We start from the raw sequence: 14,327 nt of genomic DNA, 5'->3' as shown, positions 1-14,327 counted from the left end.
AGCCAGTCTGACCTGTTCAGTGCAGTGACCTCACCCCCTCAGGCTGACGTGATGATGTCATCACAGGCTACCGAGCACCGACAGGTGTCCTTTTAAATGACTGTTATTTTGGTGTTTTTTACTGCTGTTTGTTGACCCCCCTCACACTGATCCAGGTGCACTGATCTGTTGCCTCGGAGACATACTATAACTACCTAGTTTTGTTTATGGACCAGGTAAGAAAATTAATGAAAAAATAAATAAATAAATAGAATCTGAATCTGAATCCTCGGGTAGTTTAATGTGTCACAGACACCTGCACACATCTGGCCTGTGAGTTAATGTGAAGTTTTAACACTCTGATTTCAAGCAGTGGCCAGGAAACAAGGACAGGCAAAGAGAGAATTTCACAATAAAAGTAATTGCTTTGGTGATGTTTTTGTCACCAGTACAGTGAACAGAACCTTTACAGAGACCAAAACCTTAAAAAATGTAAGCTTGTCCTTCAACCCACCTCAGTGTCTGAAGACTACAGATGTAAAACAATAAACAGTAGAAAGAAGAGACCCCTCCTCCCCTGCTGCCCAGGTGCATTGTGGGTAATGTAGGCACCAGATTTTGACAAAGAGCAAGAATGTGTGGAATAAAAAAGACAATATCTGGTTCTGTCTTTTGCGAACATGAATATGTGGAATACAGACATCAGCTCACTGACTCTCCACTGAGACATAAACAGGATCTGATGTCATAGCCATAACGTCATGTCCTGTTCCAACACATGACAGGTCAAGATCAGCAAAAAAAAACAAAAAACAAAACAATAAACAGTCAGTAAACAATAAACTGGTTCTTCTGGGTTTTATATCACATTAAATGTTTATCCTTGTGATGTCATCAGTGGGCGTGGCCTCATCTTAGTAACCGGACTCAGCAGGAGGTCGAGGTGATCAGACTAAGGGTCAGCAGGTAAAGGTGTGAGGTCAGAGAGGAGGAGGAACCTTCAGCATTGAGGCAACCACTTTTCTTCAGACAGACACTTTGCTCACACAATGTACCTGCACACATGATGACATCATCAGACCCTGCCCACAACACCTTATCCATGACATAATGAGGCCTTGCTCAAGTCATTACCGTGAGTAATTACCTGTGAAGTTATCTGGACAGACACAGCGCTGGAAGTCGACACAGGTTCCTCCGTTCTGACAAATCAAACGCTCCTCATCACACATGTTCGCTGAGGAGACAGGAAATTTCTCTGAATTATCAAAATTATTATTGTAATTGATTACAATTAATATAATCAATAATCAGTTATTAGTACCATTATTGATAACATGAGGAGTGATTTGATATGTCGCTGTCTGACATCACAGGCCACCTAGACACAGGCAAACACACTGTATCAGGTCCTGTAGTGTTACTAAAGCCTCACCCCCTCACTGTGTGTACCTGTGCAGCTGGCCTTGCCTCCTCTCCAGGTGTATCCAGGTAAACAGGAGTCACAGCGCCTCCCTGTGGCTCCGTCTTTACACTGACAGAGACCAGTGTCAGAGCAGTGAGGAGAAACACTGCCATCTGCATCACACCCACATTCTGACACAGAGACATTATTATTATTATTATTGTTATTATTATGTATCAGTCAGTCAATCAATCAATCAGTCAGTCAGTCAGTCAGTCAGTGTCATATAACTGATCATATTTAGTAATAAAATATTGACCTCTAGATGAATAGCACTGACATCATGTGACAGATTTTTTTTATACAATCAGGCTGTTTTTGTTGATTCACTTCATTAAGGTCTGTGTATGGTTGTGTGTTTACAGGTTGTGTATGTGTGTGGTTGTGTTTGTGTTACTAACCCACACAGACATTCTCGTCATCAAGCGATAGTGAGGCATTCCTATAGTAACCAAGGCGACAGTACTGACAGTTCTGTCCTCGTGTGTTGTGTTTACAGCTGACACATGTGACCACGTTGATGAAGTCGATGTAGCTGCAGCGGTTGGAGTGAGCATTACACTCACAGTCTGACAGAGACAGAGAAAACCAACTACTGAACAATGTAACCTTACATATTGTAACCTAATGTAACACAATGTAAAGTACTGTACTGTAAATTAACACAATGTAATGGAGGCAACATAACTGACATCATATAACATATGTGAAATAATGTCACATCATGTAACTGTCATATTGTAACATAATGTGTTCTGTTATATTACAATATGACAAAAATAAAATTACTTATTGTGACATATTGTATTGTATAATAATATAACTGAAGTAATGTTGTAATGTAAATGAAGTAACATGTTGTAATATAACTAAAGTACTGCATCAGAACTGAAATAGTACCACATATGGAAATGTAGCTGAAGTAATGTAACTTAACTAACTAAAGTATCAACTAACTGAAGTATCAGTGTGTTTCCATTTTGGTTGTTTCTTTAATTTGATGCCTCTGTTCTCACTTTGCTAGATAAAAGATGATTTTTCTTAATGTGTACTGCTCACATTCCCTTGTGTTATCCATTGTTCTCCTTATCTGTATGCTGTGGCAACACAGGTGTGTACATTGAAGTCACTGTATAGCAACCATGTGACAAAGAAACCCACTTAGGACAGTTAACAAAGAAGCCCCACCCACTGTACCCAACCCCACCCACAGCTCCAGGACACAGTCTAGAGAATATCAAACAATTTGACAGATGAGACAACATGAACACTGATGGAGATGCAAAAAGATCTGTGGTCTTGAACCAGTCACAGCCCAGATCAGTCTGTCCAATCATTTCTACTCTGACAGGTCACATGGCTACACAAGTTTTTCTATAGTTTTCTTTGTCTTTTTTATTCCTTTCTCTTGACCTTCCCACTGAAAATGACCCATCTGTAGCGAATCAGAGTGGGAGGAATCAATCTTATGAGGGGATGGGTCACAAATAGAGAGGAGGAGTCCGAGAGACAAGAGGAGGAGCCAGTGCCCGTATTTCTATTGTCATGTTTGATGGCTGTGGAAAGAATAAACAGGGATGATGAAATATCTGAACACACCTTGGTTGTTTGTCAGGGGGTGGGGCTAGTGCAGGAGTAGGAGTCTGGAGGCAATCTTACCCTGGAAGGTGATATAGGCGATTTTGGACAGTTGACTGAACTTTGGTCCTCCTGGAATCAAAATCTTCTGGGTTGCTTTGGACACAAAGCAAGATGTGTAACCATGGCAAAAAGGAGGTAGCGGTTAACCCTAACTCTAAGGTCAGGGTTAGAGAGGAATTACCTCTGAACTAACTACACTGCAGTAGCATCAGGTGTATTTAAAAGTGCAGTTGCTACTACCTGCACTTCTACTGCTACTGAGGCTACTACCACTACTACTAATGCCAGTACTGCTATAACTATCACTAGCTAGTAGGTTGCAGGTCTACCACTGTCTCTACATCTACCTTTTTTCTCATAGCCTTTGTCCTCTTTCTCTCCAAATCTTTCCTGCTTGGATTCTTTCTTCAGTTCCTCTTTGGCCTCAGCTGTTTGGTTCAACAAAGGAGAGGATTTAAATTTGTTTGAAAACATGAGTTTATTTGAGGGATGGATCAACATGTGACGCTGCTGCTCATTAAACCTTTGTTCCTGCAGTTGCTCTGACAGTAACTTTATGTTACAAAGTTTTTCATCTCAGCTGATTGTAATAGACATATTCAGATCTTCTAACATTATGCCTCTTCTCTCATGTATCCTCCCAGTTTACTTGCTGCCAGTTCCCCATGTGTTCTTACATCCTCTAAAAAACACAAGGCACCAGCAGCAGCTTTTCACCTGGACATACGAGGAATAATGAATCTGGTATCTTTTACTAAAAGGAAGACTTGAAATCTGCTTGATGTCAGTGATATATCACAATGGACATTAACTGATGTTGTTGTTTTTTGGTGATGCAACCCTGTAAGTCTCACCCTAAGTATCAAGATTTTGACATGAAATTCAAAGGATCAACTTGTTTCTGAAGCTTTTGACCACACCTTATTAACTCACATGAGAACTAACAACTTCACCTACTGAGGAAGGTCATAATATATGGCAGAATTTTTTTAGACAAGTAAGTTGCAATTTTTAAAGGATCAAGCTGTTGTTTTCAAGGTCAACAATTTTATAAACTATACACAGTGTATACTAGCGATTAATGTGCAGCCAATATTATCACATTAAATCTAATCTGACCAATCATGGCTCATTGTACCTTTCTCCTTTCTTTCTCCTTTCTGCTCTTCTGTAGTCTGTTGTTTAGAGTCTTTCTTTTCATTGGAATCAGACCATCCTGATGGTCCACCAGCAGCTGAATCCTTTTCAGACTTTCCTTCCTTTTGAGATGCTGAAGGAAACAAACCTAATCCTGGATCATCTACTGCAGGAACAGAATCTGGTTGAGAGTCCAGACCAGGACTTACACGATCTGGTGTAGGAGAATCTGGTGCAATTGATTCTGGTCCTCTATTTTGTATTTCCCCTGTGTCTGGTCCTGTTGAGATGGAATCCAGTCCAGGATCAACTGAATCTGATTCAGACCCACCAATAGATCCACGAGAATCACTGGGAATGATGCCAGAATCCCCAATAGGCACTGGTCCAGAAGCTTGTCCAGTATCTGATCCAGAATCTGGTCCAGGTTGAGCTGGATTTGTGTCCTCTGGAACAGGGAAAGTGAAGTCCACAGGGGCCAAATCACCAGCAGGGTAAGACCGATCTGTGGTGGTGGATCTTGTTTCTGGTGCAGCATCACCTCCTCCTTCAGAGGGAGGTGACAAGGACTCTACAGGAGTATTGGGAGCTGGAGGGGGAGCATCAGGAGGAGACACTTCAGGAGTTACTCCATCAGGAGAAGGTACATCAGGAAGAGGTACATCTATCAGAGAGTCTGGAGTCCTAGAGGATGGCACTTCTGGAGGAACCTCTGGAGGAGGTACATCTGGAGGAAGTACATCAGGAGAAGGTACATCAGGAAAAGGAACACCTGGGGGAGGTACATTAGGAGGAAGTATGTCTGGAGGTGTAACATCTGGTGGTACATCAGGAGGAGGTACAGCTGGAGAAAGAAGATCAGGAGGTGGTGCATAGAGAAGAGGTACATCAGGAGGAGCTATATCAGGAGGAGGTCCACCAGGAGGTAGTACATCTGAAGAAGATGCATCAGGGGAAGATACATCTGGCAGTGGTATATCAGGAGGAGGTAAATCTGCTGGTGGTACATCAGGAGATGGTATATCTATTGGAGTGTCTGAAGGAACATCAGGAAAAGTTATGTCAGCTCCTGCCGTAGGTGAAGTATCTCCAGACTGACTGGTTGGGGCTGACGCTGTGGGTGGAGAGTCTCCAGATGGAGCCCTATCACCAGGTGGGGTTATTTCTGGGATGGTTGTTAGAAGTGGGACTCCAGTTGGTGTAGTCCCATCAGCAGATAGGGTAGTACTGGTGATCAGGTTGGTAGTACCAGTCTCAGAGAGGGCGGAGTCTGTGCTATCTGGTGAGGAGGTGGAGTCAGAGGGTGGAGTCACTGGGTCAGAAATAGACACCTCAGAGTCAGAACTGCAGCCTGGGATTGTGGGGCTGATGGTATTGGTATTACTGGTGAAACTGGAGGTGCTACTAGTGGTACGGGGAATGGTGGTGTCTGGTACTGTGAGAGCTGGTTTGGACACAGTGTCTCCAGTCTCCAGAGCAGGAGTGCTGGACAGAGCTGTGTCCACTGGAAGTCCTGGTGTACCACTGAAGTCTGGAAATGCATCAGAATCTGTTCTACTCATAGTACTACTGAAAACTGTAGTACCAGTGACAACTTTTGAAGTAGTAGATTCTACACCAGCCTTAGGAAAGTCATCAGTATCAGTAGTTCTACTGAAGTAAGCTGTAAAACTAGAATCAGTCATGGAAGTACTGATAATAGGAACACCGTCCGTGTCAAATACGGATTTAATATCACGACTAGTACTTGTTTCTGCAGTAATAATACTCCATGTGTCAGTGGTAGTAGAAGTACTGCCTGTATCTGTAACAGTAAGAGGATTTCCTCTGCTTGTATAGATCGCATCAGTAATCATTGTGTACATAAAAATAATTGTAGTACTATCTGTAGTAATAGAAGGGTCAGTAGTGGAAGTAGGAGTGCTAGTAGTTGCATCAGTGTATATAGTAGTAATACTGTTAGTAGGTGTAGTACTGTCAATTATAGTAACATAAGTTGTGGTGGTGTCTGTAGTTATAATGCTGTCAGTAGTAGATGCAGCAATACTATCAGTAGTATTAGTCTCAGCAGTGGTAGCAGTAGTACTGTCAGTAGTAGTAGTAGTCGTAGTGGTAGTAGCAGTAGTAGTGTAAGTCACTCCATCTGATGAGGCAGAGGGTCTATCAGATGCTGCTGAGTCAGAGTCACCAGCCGCTGTCAGAGAAGAAGAGTTATGTCTCAGTTTTCGGTTCTCTACAGACAATGACTGAACTCTGCAGAACGATACAAAACACAGCACTGGGAGCTTTTCAGTTTAATGACACGTTAATGAGGGGATCCCGTGAGGCCCCCCTCCCCCAATCACCCCACCACCTTCCAAACTGCCCTTACACCAACTAGCTGACAGTAGACTCCAAAATAAATTAGATGTGATGTGAGACCATAAAATACATGATAATGATGCTTCTTCTGCTTCTGACCTGAACTTGAACCGTTATGAAACTCCAGTGTAACAAATCAGACTGGTAATTAATGGGAAACACTGCATGTCATATTGGTTTGCCTTGTGTTGAATGTGGTTACATGTTGGTCTGGTCAAATGGTTTTATACCATTTTTTTCTGAGACAGTTCACACACAACCTTATTTTCAGTTTTCTAGATCTGCCAAACTGCTGGTTTTACCAGATGTTTTCTGTCCCACATTACATGTTTCTTGTTTACAACATCCTGGCATTAGCAAGAAGGGTGGGTGGGGGCTGGGGTCTGTCTGCCAGGGCTGTGGCTCCACCTAGTGGTGAATAGTTACATAACATCTTAGATGCAATAGTTTACAGGCATAAAATAACAATAAATAGTTGAATTTCCCCAACATCTCCTTAACTTTTTTGCCTATTAACATGAAACCTCCTCCTGAATCTTTCACATCCTACACCTCTTCCAGAACCTGGCTCTCCTCTGGGGTCAAGTTTTCTAGTTCTAAGGAAGAACACACAGCAGAAGCAATAATAAATCTCGGCCCTCTGGTCACACTTCATAGCCTGAAGCTGGAGTTCTGCCTCTTTATGTTGTGGACACCCAAGATGGACAGTGGTCAACATGTCTGTGTGACTGTTTCTTTTATTCTTGTATGTAGTACATTAATGTTTGTTCTCATCCCGGGTTCACCTCCTGACTGGTCATGAATCAAAGCATGCTGAATGTGCAGGTCCAGACAATGTGTAGTTGAGATGAGGAACTGCTGATGTTAATGTGACTCCTCTCTGATACTGAAACTGTTGCATTCTGTGACCCGCACAAACCGAACGTTGAGCTTCTTTCAGTCGTCACTTCATCATTTTACCTAAATATTTGATTTAGTTTGGAATCTACTGCAGCCAGAGTCACCTGTTCCCAGCAGATCTGTTCTGCAGAGACCTTTACTAGACTGTAATGCTTTTCTAATAGAGAACAGATCCACACACTGCTGGACAGATTCCAGTCCAAATTTTACTGTGAATAGTACATTTATATTTGTCTCAGTTTTAGCAGGAAGTGAGATTAATTAATTAATTTTATTTCATTTTATTTCATATTTTAAAGTTAAATACGTTCATATTAGAGAATGTGTCTCAGACCAGAGGTGTGTGTCTTCAGCCTCTTACATCTACATTGCATTATTTATATCATTTTATTATTATTATTATTATTATTATTATTATTATTATTATTATTTCCTGTCACTGTTGCATCTGGTAGGATGATCTGTGGATTCTTCTGGGTTGTGTGTGTGTGTGTGTGTGTATGTGTATGTGTATGTGTGTGTGAGAGAGGTGATTGAAAGGTTAAAACAGATGACCTTAGATTAAACACACACACCATCTGTCAATGTGTTAACTTGCTCTGAACCACAGATTAACCTTCAGATTCCTCCCAGAATGCACTCTGATATTGAAAGGATAACACTGACTGATTAATTGATTGACTGACTGATTGATCGACCAATTGATTGGTTGACTGATTAACTGACTGATTGATTAATTTGCTGACTGATTGATTGATTGACTGACTGGTTTTAACCCTAACCCCTAACCCTAACCACAGTCAGTGATGTGACTGTGACTTGACACTGACATTTAAAATGTTTTCTCAGCTCAAAGCTCAGATTTGTTCCCATGATGCAACACTGACCATGTTACTACTGTTTATATGTCTTGGTCTATTGGACAGGAGGGCTGGGTGGTGGGACCGAAGGACAGACAGGTGAATAGACAGACAGGTGATCTGTACTTACTGGCTGCTGGTTCTGCTACTTCACCTGCAAAATACAGAACATGTTAATGACCTGGTTTCATCATTGGAGTCACACTGTAACCATGGCAACAGCCTCACATGACATAAGTGCAGCTGGTTCCTCCACTGTGAATATGAACTAATCCATCACCAGACCCACAACACAATGCAACGCAACACAACGCAACGCAACGCAACGCAACGCAATTCACACTCCTACCATGAGTGGAGTATCATGATAGGAGTGTGTATCCATGCTGGAGTCAACAACAAGGACAAGATTGAAGAACAAACCCACAGATCTTCAGGACACTTCCGCTAGCACCACAGACTGATCACCCTGCCCACACACACACTCACACACAAGCAACACATAAACATGGACATGGACACATGCCGTGTGTGTGTATACTGGTACGTACAGGTGTTGGCAGTGCCTCTGGGCAGGGGTAGGAACGATCCAGGTCTCCAGCTGCTGGACTTGAACCCTAGGCTGCAGCGCTGACAGTCCTGTCCTGTTGTGTTGTGGTCGCATTCACACTGCAGCGTCACATCTCGTAACACACACTGAGACGCATGCTGGTTACACTTACACCTGCAGGAACACACACAAGAACACACAAACACACGCACACACACAAACGCCTGTCTAACATCAGTCTTTTTGATGTCATATCCTTTTCACTCAGTGATTGGTCATGTAAGGGGGTGTGAAAGTAGGTGGAGTTTGAACTATTCTGTCCTGGGTTAACATGACTAGCTTGTGGGTGTTGTCTGTTACTGTGTCATTACCTGGCAGGTACGTCGATGTTGGAGATGGCGTAGAAGTACTTCAGAAGGTTGTCTCTCTGGACGTAGGTCCCTCCCAGCGCTGGGCGGAGCAGTCTCAGACGGAGGTTGGTGAAGGTGAAGAAATCTCTCAGACCCTTCATCGTCTCCATTCGTGTGTACAGAGCATCCATGTTGATCAGCTTTGGACCTGCAAATACTGCAAACCGAGCGCGCACTTCGAACACCACAGTCTTCTCCTCCTATTGGTCAAACAGCTTCAGTCAGTTTACCTGCTCCGAGTCTACAGGTCAGGTATATACACCTGTCGCTTGAGTCAAACACTGCTTTTAACTTATCATTGTTTCAGTTTCCCACATAATTTAAATAACAGTCAATATAAATAAAAGTGCAGACTGTTTACACCTGTTGCAGTCTGTGTCATTAATGTTTGCAGTATGTTACCTGTTTCCCAGTGTGACCAATATGAAGTCCAGTTACCCACCTTGGCTCCTACCCAGCGGGAGTACTGCTCAGTGCAGATAACCCGGGTTAAATTAGTCGGTGCTAAATCAGAGACTCGTTTAGGTGACATGCCAAAGGCCTCCAGACAGTCGTCAGCGTAGAACTGATATGGCTGCCAGGTTTCACCTGAAACACAGACACTGATGACCAACATCTGTCCTAACACCTGTCCTGCTACTCTAACTAACAGTTGTTGTGGTTGCATTGGTTGTTACAAATTAATTATTAATCAGAGCTCTAAATTGACAGTTTACTTTGAGACTGTCCTTTTCCTGATTAGGCTAATAATAATGTTAATATTTTGTTAATTTGTATTGATAATTGATAACCTGCTGATGCCCAACATGTTGTTGTGTTTGTATCTGTTGTTGTATAAACTGAGCTGAACTGTCAGCAGTGAGTTTGTCCCTGTATCATCCATATGTTATAAATAAAGTTGATTTAAAAAAAGTCTTCATAAACGATCCTTCACTTCTTTGACCTCATGATGTTTTCCACCGAGGTCAAGGAGAAATGGTTCCTGGGTCCTGTACTGAAGTGGGTGTGAGACATTACAGGTGACACTGTGCTGCACAGGTAAACCTGATGTGGTACTGATGACATCTCACCCACCCCTCCCATTGCCCAAATTAATCACCTTTGTCCATGGACTTCTCCAGCACCATGCTGGTTGGTCGGCCATACTCAAAGGTGATTGTGATGTCATCAACCACCTCCAGACTCTTGTTCCAGGACAGAGTGATGTTGGCCAATAGTGGCTCAGGATATCTGGACCATGTGACTGTCTGCCAATAGGTGATGAGGCCCCCCCTCTCCCTGTCTCCCATCAGCTGTGGAGGGTGAGACAGGTCAGGGCTGGACGCGTCACATTCATCACTGCACAGGTACGGGTTCTCCTGAGGACACACAGAACCAACCCTTTATTTATCACATAAATTAGGTCAAAAGGTCAGAGGGAGGACACATGTAGACCTTCAGGTAAACACATGTAGACCTTCGGGAGGACACATATAAACTTTCAGGTAAACACATGTAGACCTTCGGGAGGACACATGTAGACCCTCAGGAGGACACATGTAGACCTTCGGGAGGACACATGTAAACCTTCTGGTAAACACATGTAGACCTTCGGGAGGACACATGTAAACTTTCAGGTAAACACATGTAGACCCTCAGGAGGACACATGTAGACCTTCGGGAGGACACATGTAAACCTTCAGGTAAACACATGTAGACCTTCGGGAGGACACATGTAAACTTTCAGGTAAACACATGTAGACCTTCGGGAGGACACATGTAGACCTTCAGGTAAACACATGTAGACCTTCGGGAGGACACATGTAAACCTTCTGGTAAACACATGTAGACCTTCAGGTGGACACATGTAGACCTTCGGGAGGACACATGTAAACCTTCAGGTAAACACATGTAAACCTTCAGGTGGACACATGTATACCTTCGGGAGGACACATGTAAACCTTCAGGTAAACACATGTAGACCTTCAGGTGGACACATGTATACCTTTGGGGGGGACACATGTAGACCTTCAGGTAAACACATGTAGACAGGAGAACCAATCAGAGGAGACTCATGTTTGAACAGCTCTGAACTTGGCAGTGGTAACGATGGTAACGTTAGAGGATAGAGATGTGGAACTAGATTAGGTTTATTTTTTTAGGTTAGGTTATTTTTTGCACACACAAATACACACACAAACATAAACACACACACACAGCAAAAGAAAACTTACAGGTAGCTCCTTTAACACAGTGTTGGAGTGCTTAATAACAGATCAGTGACTATTGGCAAATTCTGATCAATAATGGACATTGACACTCACAGAAATCCTAATAATGCCTTTGTGTGTGTGTGTGTGTGTGTGTGTGTGTGTGTGTGTCTGTCTCACTAACATACATGTGCAGTGATGAATTAACACTGATGTTAATCTGGTCAGTGTGTGTGTGTTAGAGGATCATCCTTCAGCCCCATCTGCTGCTGCCAACTGTCCCAGTCCACCACTAAACAAGATTTAAGTACCCATCACTAACTAACCCTGACTGACTCTAACTAATCAGATAAACACATCACTTCATGTCAGTGTGACGAGGTCCAGACCAGCAGTGACCAATCAAGAGACACAGAGAGAGAGAGAGAGAGTATTTCCTGCTGTACTGTCCATTCTGACCTCTAACCTCTGACCTCTGACCTCTCTCTGCAGCTGTTGTTCTGTTTCACATATTTTTAGATTTTGATGTTTCCTTTTTGCATCGTTTACTGCAGCAGCTACTGTTTCTGAGGCTAGCTGTGTGCGTGTGTGTGTATAAACACATCTGAACCTGTTTCAGGGTCAGTTTTTGTCTCGTGTGAATTCTCATTGATGAATTATTAACATTTGATTTGCTGCTACATTTATCAATAATTCAGACACACCTTCAGTTTCCCAAAGGAACAATTAAACAGACAGCAGGAGAGCACATGGTTCCCAACCTGAGGCTCAGGACCCTCTTGGAGACCACCTGATCAATCTGAGGGGTCAGGAGATGATTGACAGGAGGAATATGAAACAGTGAACCTGATGTTTGAAATCAGCAACTGGTCAGAGAGTGATACATTGTGGGATTGAGTGATAAGAGTGATGCATAATGGGACTGAGTGATGAGAGTGATGCATTGTGGGATGTTTAAAGTCTGTTTACAGTGAGTCTGTCACAGTTTATTTAGTCCACTTGGAGGTCTTAAGCTGGTTCCAGGTACCAGTCTGGCCTGGTCTAATTGCTCTGTTTCTGTGATCAGGTGTGTGTTCAGTGATGCGTTCAGGTGTGTGTCACTGACCAGTGTACAGAATCTCTCAGGTGGGTTTCCACAGGTGATCCCGGGGGGGTCGACTTTGATCTGCATCACCTCCTTCATGTTGGCAGGTGGAGGCTGACAGGCGTAGAACTCCCAGCCCGGCCCTGCCTCTGAGCCGCGCAGTGACCGACATAGATCAAACTGATCTCCAGGCTGACACCGTCCCAGAGCTGGCAGGAGAACGAGGAGGGGGAGGAGGGCAAGAGACATGGCGGCCTGACTGTCAGACAGACAGGAGGTTCATCAGGAAGTCACATCTCAACAGGTTCATCTATCTCTTCAAACAGGTGGTTGTCATGGTTACAGAGTTGTTGCTGGTTACCATCCAGCCATCAGGTGGTTGCCATCACTTGAGTCTCCCTCAGGTAGTCCTACAAAACAGTCCTGAAGAAGTCCAGCCCAATGACTGAAAACGAAACAACAAAAACCACAAGTGACACATTCAAGTCTTCATGAGTCCTGGACCTGAGCCTGTGGAAAACCCAAACCTGACATGCAGAATAAAATACAATCTGACAGGAACCTGATACAGACTCTGGACCTGAACAGACCTGAACAAACCTGAACAGACCTTAACAGACCACCAGTTGTCCAGGGGTAGTGCAGGTAAATTTCCAGAACAATTTAGAACCAGACTGAGTCTGAAGGTCTCTGGTCCTCACAAAAATGACTCTCATTCAGCTGGCAGGAGAACAAACTCCAGAATTTTTTACTAATGGTGAGATTTACACAAAAAGTATTCTAAAAGATGTAAACGTGTTGAAGCAGGTGTGAAGTGTTCTATAAACAGGTAGAGTATGTTCAGGTTCCTGTAGCCTCCAGAGAAATAAAGTTAGATATGAATGAGACTCGTTTGTTTGTTTGTTTGTGTCTGAACTGATGACAGAGATGATTAAAGTGAGACACTGAGGACAGACTGTGTTTTATTAAAACGTCTCTGCTGCTGCTGATCCTCCAGCTACAGACTCCTCCTCTGAACCTGGATCCAGATCAGACACTGAGGCCAGAATCCCTTAAAACAAATCTGTGACATTTTCTACATGAAGCACTAAGTCCGCCTGCACCTGTACAGTCTTACGGTGCTGCAACAACTGTCCAACACCTGTCTGACACCTGTCTAACAACAGTCCAACACCTGTCTGACACCTGTATGTATTCAGTTTATAATGCAGTTCTTGTTAATCTTGTTATTGTCTCTTCTGTTTATCACTGAGCTCAGACTATTTCTGTGAACTGGTCACATTCAGATCAAACCTGAACCACGGCTCTCAACACACACCCATCTGTCCCTCTACCAGTTACTCACCTGTCTCTCGCTCTCTCTCTCTGTTACTTACCTGTCTCTCTCTCTCTGTTATTCACCCCTCTGTCTCTCTCTCTCTCTCTCTCTCTCTGTTACTCACCTGTCTCTCTCTCTCTGTCTTGTTAAGCTGATTAAACAGATGACAGGATGTTTGTCCTCCTGCTGTTCAGTCTCCTCTTTCTTCTTCTTCTTTTCTTTTCCTTATTTATTTCTTCTCCTCTTTCTCTGTCTTGTTTCCTCCTCCTCCTCTCCTCTTCTTTTTTCTCACCCCTTTTCTTTTATCTTCTCCTCTTAATCTCCTCCTGCTCTCTGTCGCTGCTGTAGATAAACTTCTCAGAGATCTGTTCGTTCTGTCGGCTGAGTGTCAACTGACTCTCTCTCCACTGTGAACTCTACCTCACTCTACCTT

At 43.2% G+C, this 14,327-nt stretch overlaps 1 protein-coding gene across 1 annotated transcript; it reads right to left on the bottom strand.

Moving 5' to 3' along the window:
- Nucleotides 1-261: 261 nt before the first annotated feature.
- ntng2a (netrin g2a) lies at nucleotides 262-14,279 on the bottom strand. The gene is made up of 14 exons (XM_071472306.1): nucleotides 14,019-14,279; nucleotides 12,598-13,021; nucleotides 10,403-10,661; nucleotides 9,746-9,891; nucleotides 9,265-9,503; nucleotides 8,895-9,067; nucleotides 8,474-8,497; nucleotides 4,224-6,416; nucleotides 3,433-3,513; nucleotides 3,104-3,178; nucleotides 1,846-2,013; nucleotides 1,432-1,575; nucleotides 1,127-1,216; nucleotides 262-1,034 (listed from the first exon to the last, which is right to left on the bottom strand). Exons 2-14 carry the CDS (start codon nucleotides 12,823-12,825, stop codon nucleotides 907-909), a joined length of 3,948 nt encoding a protein of 1,315 aa, XP_071328407.1. The 5' UTR covers nucleotides 12,826-13,021; nucleotides 14,019-14,279; the 3' UTR covers nucleotides 262-906.
- Between the last annotated feature and the right edge of the window lie 48 nt (nucleotides 14,280-14,327).

The sequence above is a fragment of the Trachinotus anak genome, unplaced genomic scaffold, assembly GCF_046630095.1.
Source record: "Trachinotus anak isolate AG129_WGS33_773 ecotype Australia unplaced genomic scaffold, CSIRO_AGI_Tana_v1 ptg000038l, whole genome shotgun sequence".
NCBI lineage: Eukaryota > Metazoa > Chordata > Actinopteri > Carangiformes > Carangidae > Trachinotus > Trachinotus anak.
Note: the sequence above shows the minus strand (reverse complement) of the source record. Positions and strands in the feature narration are given on the sequence as shown.